Below are 16,769 nucleotides of genomic sequence, written 5' to 3'. Positions count from 1 at the left end.
TGTTTTTGCTAATTTTTTCCTAAATTTTTCTTAGTCTGTTAAGTATTTACTTCAGTGTATGCCAAAGAGGGGTGGGGAGGGGCAGTTTTTACTTGAGTAAAAGAGCGGAAGAAATTTGCCTAAAGATCACTCAGATTTCAGACTATCAGGCACTGTTTATAAAAACAGAAAGGGGGGGAAAAAAGTAGATCAGTGGAACAGATTATTAGATAAGCAAAAAAACAGGAACAAATAAAAACGGCAGCCCCTTTGTTCAGTAAACCTAAGAGTATAAATTATTGTTGTAAGGACTCCTTTGTTGACAAGAACTACCAGGAAAACTAGAAAGCAATATGAAAGGGATTAGATTTAGTCCAACATTTTACACCCTCACTTAATATAACATGGGGGTGAAGAATGGAAGTCATAAAAGAAAGTAGGCAGGGGGGCAGGTGACGCAGTGGATAAAGTGCTGGCACTGGATTCAGGAGGACCTGAGTTCAAATGTGGCCTTAGACACTTGACACTTAACTAGCTGTGTGACCCTGGACAAGTCACTTAACCCTCATTGCCCCACACCAAAAAAAAAAAAAAGTAGGCAGATTTGACTCCGTGAGACTTAAAAGTTTCTGCATAAATAATCAAGTCCAAAACATTACAGAAATTATACAAATATATTACATCAAGAGCCATTCTCAATAAATGGCCCAAGTATGTGAAAAAATTTTCTCAAAAAAAGTACAAACCATAAAATATCACAAGAAAAAAACTCCAAATCACTAAGTATAAGAAAAGTACATGTTAAAAAATTATTTTGGGGGGCAGCTAGGTGGCACGGTGGATAAAGTAGCGACCCTGGATTCAGGAGTACCTGAGTTCAAATCCAGCCACAGCCACTTGACACTTACTAGCTGTGTGACCTTGGGCAAGTCAACCCCCATTGCCCTGCAAAAAAAATTGTTTCTCCTCACACCATATAGATTGGCAAAGGTGTAAAGACAGAAGAGAAAATAGATACAATCTAATACACTTAATGGAGCTGTAAAGTAATTCAGTAGTTGACTTTCAATTTAGAATTATGTAAGAAGTGAATAAACCCCAAAGCCAATAATCACAGAAACAAAGGTCTTCTGTGGTACCAAAGAACTGGAAACACAGTTGATGTTAGGGAATTGTTGAAAAACTATGGAATATAATTGTTCAGTAAAAAATAACAAATGAGAAAATCAGAAATGGAACATGAAAAAGCAGAATGAGAAAACAATATACAGTCAAACTAGAGTTACTAAAATATCAATGAAGCTTCCAGAAAAGAGATAATGAAAAAATCCCTCATCACCACCATGGCAAGAAGATGAAGGACTACATGGCTCAGAATAATGAATTTGTTGTCAGATAGGATTACTATTTTTTTCCTATCTCAAAAGGCAGGATTTAATGAGGGGGAGAGAGAGGCAGCTAGGTGGCATAGTGGATAGAGCACCAGCCCTGGAGTCAGGAGGACCTGAGTTCAAATCTGGCCTCAGAGGCTTAACACTTACTAGCTGTGTGACCCTGGGCAAGTCACTTAACCCCAATTGCCTCACTAAAAAAAAAAAATGAGGGGGAGAGGGAGGTAACTGATAAAAATAAAAAATAAAAAAAAATTTTGCAAAGGTTGTTAGAAATTTGGTAGGGCTAACTGGATACCATCAATTCAACATTGCAGAACTGTAAGAATTATCAATGATGATTTAATTCATAGAGTAGTAGTTATTTAGGTACAATTACATCACTGGATTTCTCCTTCCATGGTAGGTACATTTAAGAAAAATTGCACAAATGGAATGTAAATCAAAGAATTGTTTTCTAAACTATTTAGATTATAGTTCATCTTCAGCTTTCCCTTCACCAGGTCTCTGAAGTAGTAATCTATAAACCAACGCTTACATACAGTAGATCACACAATCTAAAATAACCCATTTAAAAGTAATAACTATTTCTAAGTAAATTTATGTTTTGTATTTGTCAGTATATACTGACCTGAGCCAGTCTTCCTTTTACCTTAAGAAGTGAAGATTAATGTTTTGACTTCCTCATACTTCATATTCTGCAACTAAAATGCCACAGCATCATATTCGTATACAGTGATTCATTTTCTCCAGAAAGGGATCAAAATACCTATAAGTGTTCTGAATTGTGTTGCTCTTTTGAGAATAGGAGTTGCAGAGCTAGTTATGATTGTTTTGATATCACCTAAAAAGATCCATGAAGGCTTTTGGATTACAACTATTTCTACACATTGAACTGAGAGGAATGCATCCTTTTGTAAAATAAATCTGTATATGGTGATGTGCTAACATTAAGTTAAACATTTACTACTTTAGTGGTATGGAAAATTAAATATCTGATCCTGAATTAGATCAACTAATATAAATATTGGTCCTTTTCCTATTGAATGTGGGCACATTCTTCAAGCCAAAAAGCATCTGATGTAGAAGAGGAAGAAGTAGAAATGTCACTGTCTTGTTTTACCATTGCCCAATATGGGGAAGGTGCTCTAAAGTCTTTTGGAATGTCCGTATTCTGCTCATCAGAATCTTTATGAATCATAACATCACAGCCAATGTCTTCTCCTACAGTAAATATATGGTTCTTTTTTTTATATCCATGCCATTCTGTGGAGATTGATGACAGCTTCCTTGCAGAATGACGCCTAAATGATTGTGGAGACTTATAGTACTTAAATCGTTTATCTAAGTCTATATCTTCATCATCCTCACTACTAGAGGAAGATGTATCTTCTTCCTGCTCATATTTCTTTGATGTGCTAAAATGGAAAGAACAAGTAATGAAATAAATCTTAAGATTTACAGTATTTTTAGAATTCTTAAGTGAATTGTCCTACAATCTGAATTAACCTCCCTTTAAAATTTTTATGTAACCTTTGATCTTTTCCATTCCTCAACTTCAAAATATTTGGCACTATCTGTAAAAGTTATATTAAAATCAAACCCAAGCTATTGCTATAAGTGATAATAGCAACTAAAGGTCAATGTTTTATTGTTCTTACTGCATCCATTTCAGTTCCTACACATGACTATGGAATCCACAACAGCTACTACATTTCTGGCCTCTGATTGCTATCTAGAGACCGAGTAAAAGTGAGATATCACAAAGCAACTGTATGTAATGGGGGTTCAAATGAAGTGGTTCTAAGTACCTTCAAAATGGTACTGAGTTCTATTTGTAGTAATGATACAAAGCCATCGCTTTTCATATCTACTACTTTATGGAACTGACATTCAGTTGTGTTTCTATATATTGCTTTGTGATTCTTTCCTCACTTTCCATCTAAGGATCCTCTTACTGCTCACTTAATTACATCTTTTTTCCCCCTAAGGATCTACAACAACTTTTTTGTAACTTTATTGCTTTTCCCTTCATTTGAATGACATTTGTACCTCTCCTAACATTATCTAGCCCTACCCACATGTAGTCCTGCTACCACCCGTAAACAGGTATTTGTGAAAAGTGAACTCCAGTGTTGCCACCTAGGGTCATTTCTCATTCTTAATAAAATGTGTACTTGTCACTAGCCTTATAGATAAGCAGCATGATGTGGGGAAAGCACAAAATCAGACCTGGGTTCATATCCCAGCTCCAAAATTAGCAGTGTGACTACAGACTTAATCCTCCTGACCCTCAGTTCCCTTACCTGCAAAAGGAAGAAGATATACTATCAAATAGGTTTGGTGTGAAAAGTGTCCCATAAGCACAATAAAGTATGAGTTATATGTGACTGCTAGATATAACAGTAATATAAAATAGGAATAACTAGAAAAATTAGGAAGGTTCTTTGATTAGTGAAATTAGGGAAGTACTTGAATAAATCTGTTGTTGTAGGGAAAATGCATTTTCCTATCACATAATTTTGTATACCAGAAAAATAATTTTAGAAATGTGTCTCAAAACTCAGTAAATCCTACTCATCACCAATATCTTTTCTACCTATCTAATCCACTCTAGCTTTAAATATGGATCACATTTTATCTACATAAATGTTTTTCATCATATAATAAATTTATACCAAAATAGAAAAGGTTAAAAAACACACACACTTACTGATCTATTACCACTGCAGGTTTAGTCTCGGGGATTAAATCATCTATGTTTTGCCATTCTGGTGGTATATCAATAAAATCTCGGTAAACTCTGATTTGGAGTATCGCACCTATGGGGATATGGTGCAAAAGCTGTAAAAACTCTCGAAGTGTATATCCTAACACATTTGAATGGCCAATTGAAATCAGAACATCACCTGGAAAAAAAAAAGAATTCAAAAAAATTAGCAATTTAGTTAACAGTTTAAAGCATTCCAAATCAATTCGTAAACCTACCATTACCTCTAGTTATTTTCCTATATCTTTTTTTTTCCATTTCATAGCCAAACTCCTAGAAATAGCTGTACTGTACTCTCATTGCCTTCATTTTTCATATCATTTCTCAACCCTTGGCAATCGGGTTTGACCTTGTTACTCAACTGAAACTGCTTTCAAAGTTATTCATAATCTTTTCAAATATATTTTTATTCTGAACTTAAACAAGTAATATGGACATTTCCCTACACACAGTAGTGCAGAAAAAGGATTGTATGTGAAACTGTAAATCTTTTGTGTACAGCTTTTCTTTTTAAATATATAGGTTGAACATATTTCATTCAGAGCTGTCCTATTATTTCTTTCTTGGCTTTCTGTTCTATTCTGTGCATTTTAAAAATATTTGAATGACCTTTTCTTCTCACTCCTCCCTCTCTCCTCTCTTCTCTTCCTCCTCCTCCTCTTTCTCCTTCCTCTCTTCTTCCATGAGGCTTTTCCTGATCTCTCAGCTTCTGATACTTCCCCAGCAAAGTAATGCTGTATATAGTTTGTAAATAATTACAAATATGTGTATGTTCTTTCCCCTGACAGAATGTAAGCTCCTTGAGGGACTTTAATTTTGCCTTTGTATCCTTAGTGCCTGGCATATGCCAAGCACACAGCAAGTACTTAAGAAATGTATACTAGGGGCAGCTAGGTGGCGCAGTGGATAGAGCACCGGCCCTGGAGTCAGGAGTACCTGAGTTCAAATCCGACCTCAGACACTTAACACTTACTAGCTGTGTGACCCTGGGCAAGTCACTTAACCCCAATTGCCTCACTAAAAAAAAAAAAAAAAAAAGAGGTCATTATATCAAACCAAGACCAGTCTTAACACATCTCAAAGTCATGAATAAAGGGATAAGGTTTCTTAATAACAATGTTTGTGATATACTTGAAATGTTTCCTAGGTCAGAGATGTAATAAAGGTAAATATATTCTACTATTTTAATTGCTACTCAGAACTCTTAAAATTATAGTTTCAAATTAAATATTGAGACAAGTAAGGGTGGTCCATTTACATTAAATGATAAACAAATTGCCTATGGTATAGTTTGCCTACCTAGAAATTATATTGTTTTCTGATCCTATCATTCTTTTTTTTTTTTTTTGGTGAGGCAATTGGGGTTAAGTGACTTGACCAGGGTCACATAGCTAGTTTTAAGTGTCTGGGGCCGAATTTGAACTCAGGTCCTCCTGAATCCAGGGCCGGTGCTCTATCCACTGTACCACCTAGCTGCCCCCTGATCATATCATTCTTATAAAGTCAGAAGTAATCTCATGGAATCTGTTTTGCTTGATTTTTCATATTTGTTACAAGGGTTTTGGTTTTCTTTTGTTTTTCTCAGTTGGGAAAGATATTAGCTACAGACTAATTACTTTAAAAAATAATATATACTGGGGCAGCTAGGTGGCACAGTGGATAGAGCACCAGCCCTGGATTCAGGAGGACCTGAGTTCAAATCCAGCCTCAGACACTTGACACTTACTAGCTGTGTGACCCTGGGCAAGTCACTTAACCTCAATTGCCTCACTTAAAAATAATAAAATAATAATAATAATACTCTTCATCCTTTGAAGTGTAATTTAGAAGAATTAAGATTCTACCTGCCACACTAAATAGGAAATTTGTAAGTTAAAGTCATGGCCAGGACACTGTTTGTAAAAATTGCAATTTTATTTAGAAAGTAGAAAATAAGCAACTTAGTTCCCTGGATTACTAGGTATGAATCTGTATGGTATACAGATGTAATTAAGGCGGAAGAAAACACTGAACACTGCCCTTCATAAACACCAATTTAATATTCATCATACAAATTTCTGTTTTAATGGACTATAGGAAACATTTGTAACATCAACCTTATAGAAAGCCATGCCACTTCCAAAGGGCAGAGATTTTATTTTTGTTCTGTATAGTAACACAAGATTGCATCTGGGGAACTGTACATTGCTTTCAATGATGCCAAGTTCTTTACTGAAAGAAAATCCCACTAGTGATACTCTGTGGCTGCAAATTGATACCACAACCAGAGGAATCAAAAATGTGGGTCACTTATAGCAATGAAGAGATCCATGATGGACATAAATGAACAGCAGTGTCTAACAAAGAATTGTATACCCAGAAGATACCATTCAAGAAATGTATGCCTGATTATTTAATGAGAGTCAAGAGTAAGCTAGGGAATAAGTGGGTACTGCTTTGGTACCTATGAAATGTCAACAGATCCAAAGGAAGGTTCCCAACACTTTAGGAATACCTCCACTGGAGTATTTACAGAAGGAAATGAACAAGAGTTAGCAGAAGTGCCTACAAACAGAGGAGATAACAGATCCACCAAAGAATTAAAGTAATACACCTGTTATTTCAAAAGAACAACAGTTGGCAACTTATACTCTCCAAGCATTTTAATTAATTAAAACTTTGGTCAAAGTTTAGTTTTAAAGCTTAATAGTACTTATGTTCTAAAGGTGAGAAATAATTAACAAGAATTTCTTGCAGTAAATTAACCCCAATTAACAGTAATTAATCAAAACCAATGACAATGAACCATAACTATAAAAAATTAAATGCTCAGAAATAAGAAACGCGTTTCTGGTGCTAAGAAATCATACATTTTGAAAGCTTTGGACCAAAAGCTAGGCATATCATCTAGAAACTCAACAACATTTTTTGAGAACCAAAATATTGTGCCAGGTGCTGAGAACATCTTAGAACTGGTTTATTGGGACTGAGAATGAAAAAGATAAATTACAGATGCACTTCAAAACCCACTGGCTAAGAATAATGCAACTGGCTTATTATAAAAAGAGGTTTGAGCTCCTGAATTTCCTTTTTCATGGATAACTTTAAATTCTATGAAACCAATGACTGGGTACCCCCTAAAACTGTACCAATGCTATCAACTGTTCTTGGTTTCCATTTTACATTAACACCATCCCATTTGGGTGCTCAATTTTAGCACCAAAATTTTCAGATTGCTTCAGGAGAACAAGAGCACTGCAGACTAGCCTAAATTACCAATTAGATTCAGCTCCCTAGCTTTGTACACACAGCCCAAAGCTTGGTTCCCTTCTCCTTTAATAAATCCATTTGGAAATTATCTTAATAAAGTAAGCTGGGCTTATTTACAAAATTATCAGTTCTGTATTTTTGTTTTCATTTGTTCAGTTTCTAGGATACTATCTTTTTACAGAAAAACTTGCCTACAACTGGGAAATTTCAGATTACAAGTGAACTAAGAAACTGGAGTTTTTTACTTCATTCACCAGGACCATCTGTTTCTAATGCTTTCACTCTTCTTAAGTCACCACTTTTAGTATACCACTCTTCTGCTAAAGAATCTGAAACTGGGGGGCAGCTAGGTGGTGCAGTGGATAGAGCACTGGCCCTGGAATCAGGAGGACCTGAGTTCAAATCCAGCCTCAGATGCTTGACACTTACTAGCTGTGTGACCCTGGGCAAGTCACTTAACCCCAACTGCCTCACCAAAAAAAAAAAAAAAAAAGAATCTGAAATTGTTCCGCCTTGCTTAGAAGACAAAGTCTTAACTCACAATGACAAGGAATCCCTTCCATAATCTAATTCTAACCTCTCCTTTTATGAACTTTGAAGAGTCTATTCCAATCACGTCAGTTGCCTATACACACCATCCTAACAGAGGCTATTAACCTTTTGTTGTGTCATGGATCCCTTTGGCAGTCTGGTAACTGCATAAAAATACAATGAATTACAAAGGAAATCAATAATGCTGAAATATAGTTGTCAAAAAAGTTTGTTTTTTAAATCACAGACCCCTAAGTTAACCAAGAACCTCTCCTTAGCCTTTGTGCATAGTCTTTACTCTTTGTTTATATTCTTTCTTTCTCCTGGAAGGCCCTTCCCTTTCTCTTCCTATACAATACAGCCTTCAAAACTTGGCTCAAGTTCTGCCTACCTCCTTGGATAAGCCTTTCCCTAAAATTTCAGCTACCTGATCTCCCCTCTCCCAGGCTCCAGACTTGGGCATCATTCCATCTGGCCTCCGGCCTCCAGCCTCCAGCCCCTTCCTCTAACCTCTCTCGGCCTGGGCACAGGTGTTTTGCCATCTCAGAGCTCTCCCTCCATTCCATCCTCCACACAGCATTAAAGTGATATTCCTAAAACACAACTCTGACCATGTTACTCTCCTGCTCAAAAAGCTCAAGGGATTTCTATTACCTCTCGTATCATAACAAAATCCTCTTTGGGGCATGTGTTGCTGAGAGAAATGATTATTTCTCTCTTATATTAAATAACCAACTATTGCAAAGACACAGGGTTTTTTCCTTTTTCTTATTCCTTCATTCAAAATGTAGGCTTTCAAGGAAATCTCTGACCTTGCCCCCAAATTTACCACACCTAGACCATCTTATCTAGGTGGAATTGTTGCCCTGCCCTACTAGAAAAACCTTACAAAGAAAATCTAATATGGGTGAAATCTGACCAACTATGTTCTAGTTAGACAGATCTGAATGAACACAGCCACATCCCCCTAGCACTTCAATAGGATAGGTCCATCTCTCATTATAACATTCATTCTTCTTATTAATTGTTTAACCGATCAGAGTTGATTGCCACTCATCAAGAAAGCCCACTCATGGGGGCAGCTAGATGGTGCAGTGGTTAAAGCGATGGCCCTGGATTCAGGAGTACCTGAGTTCAAATCCAGCCTCAGACACTTAACACTTACTAGCTGTGTGACCCTGGGCAAGTCACTTAACCCCCATTGCCCCACAAAAAAAAAAAAAAGCCCACTCTTTCAAGGGCATATAAGCATCAAAAAGCCACCATGATGACTCTTTGGCAGTCGAGAGTGCCACTGACCCCTTTTATTTATTATCTGCTAGTGATGATTAATAAAATTATTAATTACCCAGAAACTGTCTCTTGAACTTCTTATATGTCACACTGCTAAGACTTGTTGATTCTAACTCTATAACATCTTTTAAATCAGTTCTCTATTCAAACCATGACCACCCCAGTTCAGTACCTCTCCACTAGACAATTGCAACAGAATGCTAACTTATCTCCCTGAATCCAAGCTCTCTCTTCAATATCTTTCCCAAACAGTTGCTAAGTTGATACTACTAAAGCAGAGATTCCACCATGTCATTTTCCTCAAGCTTCTTGAGTCCCTAATGACTAGAATACAAACTGCTGTTTAGCATTTAAAGTCTTTCAGATTATGGTTCCAGCCAATTTTTCCAAACTAATTAAACATTATTTTAGATAAATATGCCAGGTAACCTTTGCCTGTAAATAACATTCCACGTCTTGTCTTTGTGCCACAGGCTGTCATCCATGACAAATGTTCTTCCCAACCTCAACTTCTTGGAAATCCCTCCCCCTTCAAGGCCCAACTCAGGTGCTTTTTCCTATAAAAGGCCTTTCCTGATTTTGCCCAGTTGTGTTTACCAGTACCCTCAAACACATTTATCTTGTATGTATATCATGTTTACTTATCTGTGTACCAGCTACATCCCCAAGTGGAATGTAAGTAAGGTACTCAAGGGCAGAGGCTGTGTCAGTTTTCTCTTTGTGCTCTCAGCAGTTAGCTAGCTGAATCTCTATGCAGATGATTCCCATATCTAACCTCTTTCCTAACCTCTAATCCCTTATCACCAACTGCCTTGGGAAATCTCAAAGTGGATGTCATGGAGGCATCTCGAATTTAGCATGTCAAAAAAAAAAATTTATCTTTCCCCCAAACCCATCTCTCTTCCCAACTTCATCATTTTTTTTGAAGGAGGTATCATCCTTCCAGTCTCCTAGACTCAAACATAAGTGTGTCATCCTCAACTTCTCATTGTCCCTCACCACAGACTGAATCTATTGCTAAATCTCTCTTCCTCCTCCTCCTCCTCTTCTTCTTCTTCTTCTTCTTCTTCTTCTTCTTCTTCCTTCTTCCTTCTTCTTCCTTCTTCTTTTTTTTTTTTTTGCAGGGCTATGAGGGTTAAGTGACTTGCCCAAGGTCACATTTGAACTCAGGTCCTCCTGAATCCAAAGCCAGTGCTTTATCCACTGCACCACCTACCTGCCCCCTGCAATGGCTTTCTAACTGGTCTCCCTGCCTTATGTTTCCCCATTCCAATCCAACCTTCACTCAAAGTGAAGGATGTCAAAGGGATTTTTGGAAAGCACAGATCTGACCATGGCATCCTTCCCTTCTCCCCCCCCCCCAAACGATAAACTCTAGTGACTCCCTATTACCTTTAGGGTCAAATCTAAACTCCTCTGCTTGGCATTTAAAGCTCATAATACAAATCATACATACCCTGACCCCTTCCTACCTTTCAGTCCCCTCCATACATTCTATGCCCCCCCCCACAATAGCTAACACAGCACTCCCATCTCCCAGCCTTTGCACTGTTTCTCCCTACCAATGGAATGCTCTACCCCTTCACTTCTGCCTGTTTAAGCTATTCTTACTTCCTTCAAGCCTCAGCTCAAATCTTCTTCAGGAGCAGACCCCAGCTGCTACAACTTTCCCCTCTGAAATTACTTCTCATCAACTCTGTATATACCTAGTTATTTAGATGTTGTCTCCTTACTCTGTATCCCCAGAACTTAGCACACTGTCTGTCATATAGTAAGAACTCAATAAATATCTTTGGATTGAATGACTAATCACTCATCAGTTATTAGTCAATACCCATATATTACGCTACTTGATTATCTGCAATTTGGCATTTGATAATTTACTGTTTTGTACTATTTCTAATTTATGTAGCTGTATAAATGTTATCTCACCAGTAAGATTTTATTTTTTTTAAAGGCAGAGGCAGTGTTACATTTCATTCCTAGCTTCCACAATAGGCATTCAATAAATACTTGCTGGATTTAATTAAAAATATTTATTTCCTCTTCTAAAGAGGAAACCTTTACCCACATAGAAAACCAATCAGACCAATCAGGACAAAGAGCAAAGTTGAACCAAGCGAGAAAGAGTTTCACTTATCAAGATGGACATCTTGACAGCCAGTACAGCTGTCTGGAATGGAATAACTGTAAATTCTAGGTAGATTAAAGAAGTTAATCTATAAATTAATCTATATAATCTACATAAATTAATCTGTATTAATCTATAAGACCTAGGTGTCTAATTGATCACCTGGCTTTAGTCTTCCATCCTTGGCAGCTGTTCCTTTCTCCACAAGGTTGAATATCTGGAGATAGGGTCCATGTTGGAAGATAATTAGTCCCAATCCTTGGGTTCTCATTTTAAGAGAAGTCTTTATTGTTGTGCTCAAGGTGTGCTGGGAAGGGTTCATTAGAGGTGGAAACTCCCCTTTAAACAAAAAGAATAGTCTAAAATAGTCTAACATCTATTTTCTATGGAAATAAATTTCATAATAGACATTTTAAGGATTAAAAATTTATTTTTTCAAAAAAAGTTCAATCCATTAAGTACTTTCCCAAGGAAATGCTTTTGACAGTAATTGTTTTTAGGTCATGGGTAATTCTCTTTCCAATATTTCATAAACAATCTTTTAAATAAGTGACATAAATTGCAATTTTTAGACCCTTCTCTGATTCCATATATATTCTTATTTTAGAAGTAAAAAATTAAAGACTTTAAAGACTTTCTCCAGCTTCCACTTCCCTAACATGCCACTTAGGGGTATGAAATGCTCAAATGTGATCTGGCAACCTCTTCCAAAAAGCTGGAAAAACAATTTGTTTATTATGGTTAGTATATTTATACCCCTTCATTTATCTAATTTTACTTTCACCATCAAAGTTTCGGAAGGGTCTCAGTCTCTTCAAGTAAATACTTAGCCTAACCAGCAATTCACTATGACTAATTACTATGTTTTCCATAAATCTCTAAGCAAACAGGGGCAGCTAGGTAGCTCAGTGGATAAAGCACCAGCCCTGAAGTCAGAAGTACCTGAGTTCATATGCAGTCTCACACACTTGACACTTACTAGCTGTGTGACCCTGGGCAAGTCACTTAACCCCCACTGCCCTGTGCAAAAAAAAAATAAAAAATAAAAAAAATTTACCTCTCAGCAAATGGTCACCAAAGAGGGCAGAGGAAAGGAAGGGTGGTAAAAGTCCTTCCATCAAGCTCAAGAAATACACAACTGTGAAATCCATTATTTAATATTTTACCACAATTTAGCAGCTTTTCTGCAGAAGTGAAATTAAAAGCTTGTTGATTAATAATAATAATACATCTTAAATTGTATATTGCTCTAGACTCTGAAGACATGATCTTAGAGAAAGTGTGGCATAGTGTATAAAAACACTGCACTTGGTGTCAAGAAGACAGCATTTTGGGTTTGTTTGTTTTTGCAGGGCAACAAAGTTAACCTTAAGTCACTTAATGTGACTTACCCAGGGTCACACAGCTAGAGTCTGACCTGAGGTCTGACCTCAGGTCCTCCTGAATCCAGGGCTGGTGCTCTATCCACTGCGTTCCCCAAAAGACAGCATTTTAGTATTAGCTGTGTGACCCTCGCCTGGACAAGGACTTAACCTCTCTGAACCTCAGTTTCTTTTTTTTTTTATGAGATATTTTATTTTTTCCGTTACATGTAAAGATAGTTCTCAACTTTTGTTTATACATGCTTTACAATTTCAGATTTTTCTCCCTCCCTCCCCTCCCTCCCCCCCTCCCCTAGACAGCAGGTAATCTGATATAGGTTATATCTATATATCTCTATACATATACATATAGATATATATATACACACACATATATATACACATAATAACATTAATCCTATTTCTGCATTAATCCTGTTACAAGAGAAAGAATCAGAGCAGTGATGCAAAACCTCAAAACAGAAAAAAAAACAACAGCACCCAAAACAAAAGAAATAATATGTGAACCTCAGTTTCTTCATCTATAAAATGGGTATGAGCACTTATTTAACAATGTTGTCATATTAAATTAAATGATGTCATCATACCTATCAAAACTCCTGGCTAAAAGAACTGAGAGAGGGAAGGTGTTTCTTTTCCGAGGACAATATATTACTCCTATTTTATAGAAACAGAGACTTGGAAGGGGCTGAGATCTTTTAATCTACCCACTTCTAGTGGGATCCCTTTTGATGCTAATGCCTTCCCTATGAGGCTACTTGCAAGTTACCCAGTAGATATTTTGTATGTAGCTTATTTGCATGTTGCCCCTCCTATTAGAATGTGAGCTCCTCGAGGGCAGGCACCACTTCACCTTCTTTGTAGCCCGGCCTTCAGTAACAAATGTTTCTTGAAACTCCTCGGCTGTTGTTTTTTCTTTTATGTAAAGTACAGAGGAAATGACTCTCCCAAGGCCACAAAGCTACTTAATGGGCAAAGGACTCAAGTCCTCTGAAAGAAAAGTAAGCCCCTTTCCGAGGTGACCTTACACGAAGCCCCGAGGGCAGAAGCTGCGCCAATGCGGCATTTGCTTCCCTTCGCTTCCCCGCAGGGCTAAGGCCACAGCGTGGAGGCCACACAGTGTAGGGCCCAGCGCGCCGGACGTTGGAGTCAGGAGGACCTGGGTTCAAATACAGCTTCTGACTCCTACCGGCTAGATCACCTTGGGCAAGTCATTCAACCTCGGTGCTTCAGTTTCTTTATCCAGAAAACCTAGGGGTTGAGCTCGTGGGCCACCGGCTGGAGGGCTATGCTCCTATCGCCTGCCTTACCATCAAGAGGAAAGCGGTCTTCCTCCAAGGCCCTGCGCCGGGGGCCCGCAGCCTCGGGAAGGGGGTCCATGGCTGGGGAGACGGGGGAGGGGAAGGGGGAAGGTTGGGGAGAGATGGCTTACAAGCTCCACCCTAGAGACAGCGGCTACTCCTCTCCGGAGAGATCGTACAGCCAAGCCCCCCCCATCCCCCGAGGGAGACCGGGCCCCCCTTCCAACTCCCAGCAACAGTTTGGAACACCACGGGATCCCGTCGGAGGCGGTGGCCACGGAGCATGCTCCGTGAGGGCGCAACTGAGGCGATGCTTGCACTCCAGGAGCCAGCCCTGAATATCCGCGCAAGGCCACAAGGGGGCGCTGCGCAGCCGCACTGGCATTCCCTAAATACTGGCCAGGGTAGAAGAGAGCAACCGAGGCCAGGAGCTTGCTGGGGAACTCCCTTGAGGAGTGGGAAGGAAGCTTGGGAAGGAAGTGCAACATGTTAAAAGGATAAGAGGAGGTAGGTAAGATGCCCCGACCTGAACACTTAAATGGTCAGGGATCATATTTTTTTTACGTTTCTTGGTATGCCCAGGGTTTAGCACAGTGCCTTCCACAGAGTAAACACTTAGTAAATGCTCCTTGTTGTTTTGGAAGGGGAAATGATATGAAGGATTTTGCTGGGGAAATGATAACGAATTTCTCTGAGAATGAAGCAAAAATAAATGGACTTCAATTATTGGAAGAAAAATTCTGACCAGACACAGAGAACTCCTCCTTGCACTGCAGTAGTCTCCTGGGGAAAGCTGTGGGATCTTCCTGAGGAGATCCCATCTGCTTAAGGAAGGTTTACTGATGCTACAATCCTGCCAAAAGATGGCTACTAAATTCCCCCGAAGAATAGGAATCCTTCAATAAAGGGTCCTTTTAGAAACTAAGCAAGTTTTTATCACCAAAAGCCATCTTACTGAGCTCACCACTTTACAAAAATTAACTCTTTAAACTTCAAAACAATTCCTCAAATAATGAGGTGCTTCTTTAAAGACAAGAAGAATTACGGTACAAAATATGGGATGAAATAATTTTAGGACTGGCATCTAAAACTTCCCTCTTCCACTGAAAGCTTTTTACATAATCTAAAAACAATAAAGGCAAAACCTACTTCAACAAAGAGTTTTATTAGAATAAGGTTAAACTTTCTCCCCAAATTCTAGAAAAAGAAATCTTAGATTTGTATCATTAGCACATAAGAAACAAAATTCTCTAGCCAGATACAAAAATTAACCAAACAAGAATGAAGGAAAGGAAATATGATTTTTGAAATGTTAATAGTAACCAGTGTTAATAACCAAAAACAAACCAGCTTAAGTATAGTGGAATTCCTTAATGATACCATCTTTACCTTCCATGGTTTTTTGGGTTTTTTGTAATATTAAAAATTTTAAATCCCATCTAGGTTTTCATTGCACTACCCATTAAACTATTAAATGTTCATTAAACATATTTATATTTTTACATATACCATTTAAAATGTTCATTCCTTGGTTTAATTACATCTTTAAATCTCTTTAAATCAATCCATATGTTAATACAACATGATTTCTTCAGTCAACTCTGAGCTCCCAAAGATGTTACTTCATTTTCCTTTCTATGCAAAACAATAAACACAGCTTGGAAGGATGAATTTCTTGTATCTCTGCAGCATTAAGAAGACAATCAGAACAAGCACAAAGTTGCAAGATATTAACAGACAACAATCTATCTGGCTGAAGACTTCATGACCAAACAAAAGATAGAGAGGTTCATAGAAGGTAAAATGGATGATTCTGATTATATAAAATTTAAAAGTTTTTACACAAACAAAAGCAATGTATCTAAAATTAGTAGAGATGCAGGAAGCTGGGGGTGGGAATCTTTGTAGCAATTTCTCTGATAAAGGTCAAATTTCTATGATATATAAGGAACTGAATCAAATTTACAGGAAAAAGAGCTATTCCCCAAATTGGTAAATGGTCAAGGATATCAATAGATAGTTTTCAGAGAACAGAACCCAAGTGATCAGTAGCCATTTTTTTTTTTTTTTTAGTGAGGCAATTGGGGTTAAGAGATTTGCCCAGGGTCACACAGCTAGTAAGTGTTAAGTGTCTGAGGACGGATTTGAACTCAGGTACTCCTGACTCCAGGGCCGGTGCTCCATCCACTGGGCTATCTAGCTGCCCCAGTAGCCATATTTTTTAAATGCTATAAGTCGGACAGCTAGGTGGCACAGTGAATAAAGCACCAGCCCTTGATTCAGGAGGACCTGAGTTCAATCCGGCCTCAGACACTTGACACTTACTAGCTGTGTGACCCTGGGCAAGTCACTTAACCCCCATTGCCCCACCAAAACAAAACAAAAAAAATCTAGTTTGATTCTAAATGCTATAAGTCACTAATAATTAGAGAATTTCAAATCAAAACAACCCTGAGATATCACCTTATACCGGTAAGGTTAGCTAACATGACAAAAAAGGAATATGACAAATGCTGGAGAAGCTGAAGAAAAGAGGGCCCACTAATGTCCTGCTAGTGGAACTGTGAACTAGTCCAACCATGCTAGAAAGCAATTTGGAACTATGCCTGAAAAGCTATTAAAATTACTAAAGAGTGATATTGTGCATATCCTTTGCACAATACTATACAAGGTCTATACCCCAGAGAGATAAAAGAAAGAAGAAAAAGACCCATATGTACAACAATTTTTATAGCAGCTCTT

The 16,769-nt window shown here is 37.9% G+C and overlaps 1 protein-coding gene across 2 annotated transcripts; it reads right to left on the bottom strand.

Annotated features, from left to right (window-relative positions):
- Positions 1–1,541: 1,541 nt before the first annotated feature.
- On the bottom strand, positions 1,542–14,266 carry PDZD9 (PDZ domain containing 9). Of its 2 annotated transcripts, XM_043976518.1 has the most exons (4): positions 14,037–14,266; positions 11,507–11,683; positions 4,084–4,279; positions 1,542–2,788 (listed from the first exon to the last, which is right to left on the bottom strand). In XM_043976518.1, the coding sequence occupies exons 1-4, from the start codon at positions 14,104–14,106 to the stop codon at positions 2,410–2,412; spliced, it is 822 nt and encodes a 273-aa protein (XP_043832453.1). In that variant the 5' UTR covers positions 14,107–14,266; the 3' UTR covers positions 1,542–2,409. The 2 variants fall into 2 exon arrangements, with proteins under 2 accessions (XP_043832453.1, XP_043832454.1); XM_043976519.1 differs by lacking the exon at positions 11,507–11,683.
- Positions 14,267–16,769: the final 2,503 nt, after the last annotated feature.

Source organism: Dromiciops gliroides, chromosome 1 (genome assembly GCF_019393635.1).
Source record: "Dromiciops gliroides isolate mDroGli1 chromosome 1, mDroGli1.pri, whole genome shotgun sequence".
NCBI lineage: Eukaryota > Metazoa > Chordata > Mammalia > Microbiotheria > Microbiotheriidae > Dromiciops > Dromiciops gliroides.
Note: the sequence above shows the minus strand (reverse complement) of the source record. Positions and strands in the feature narration are given on the sequence as shown.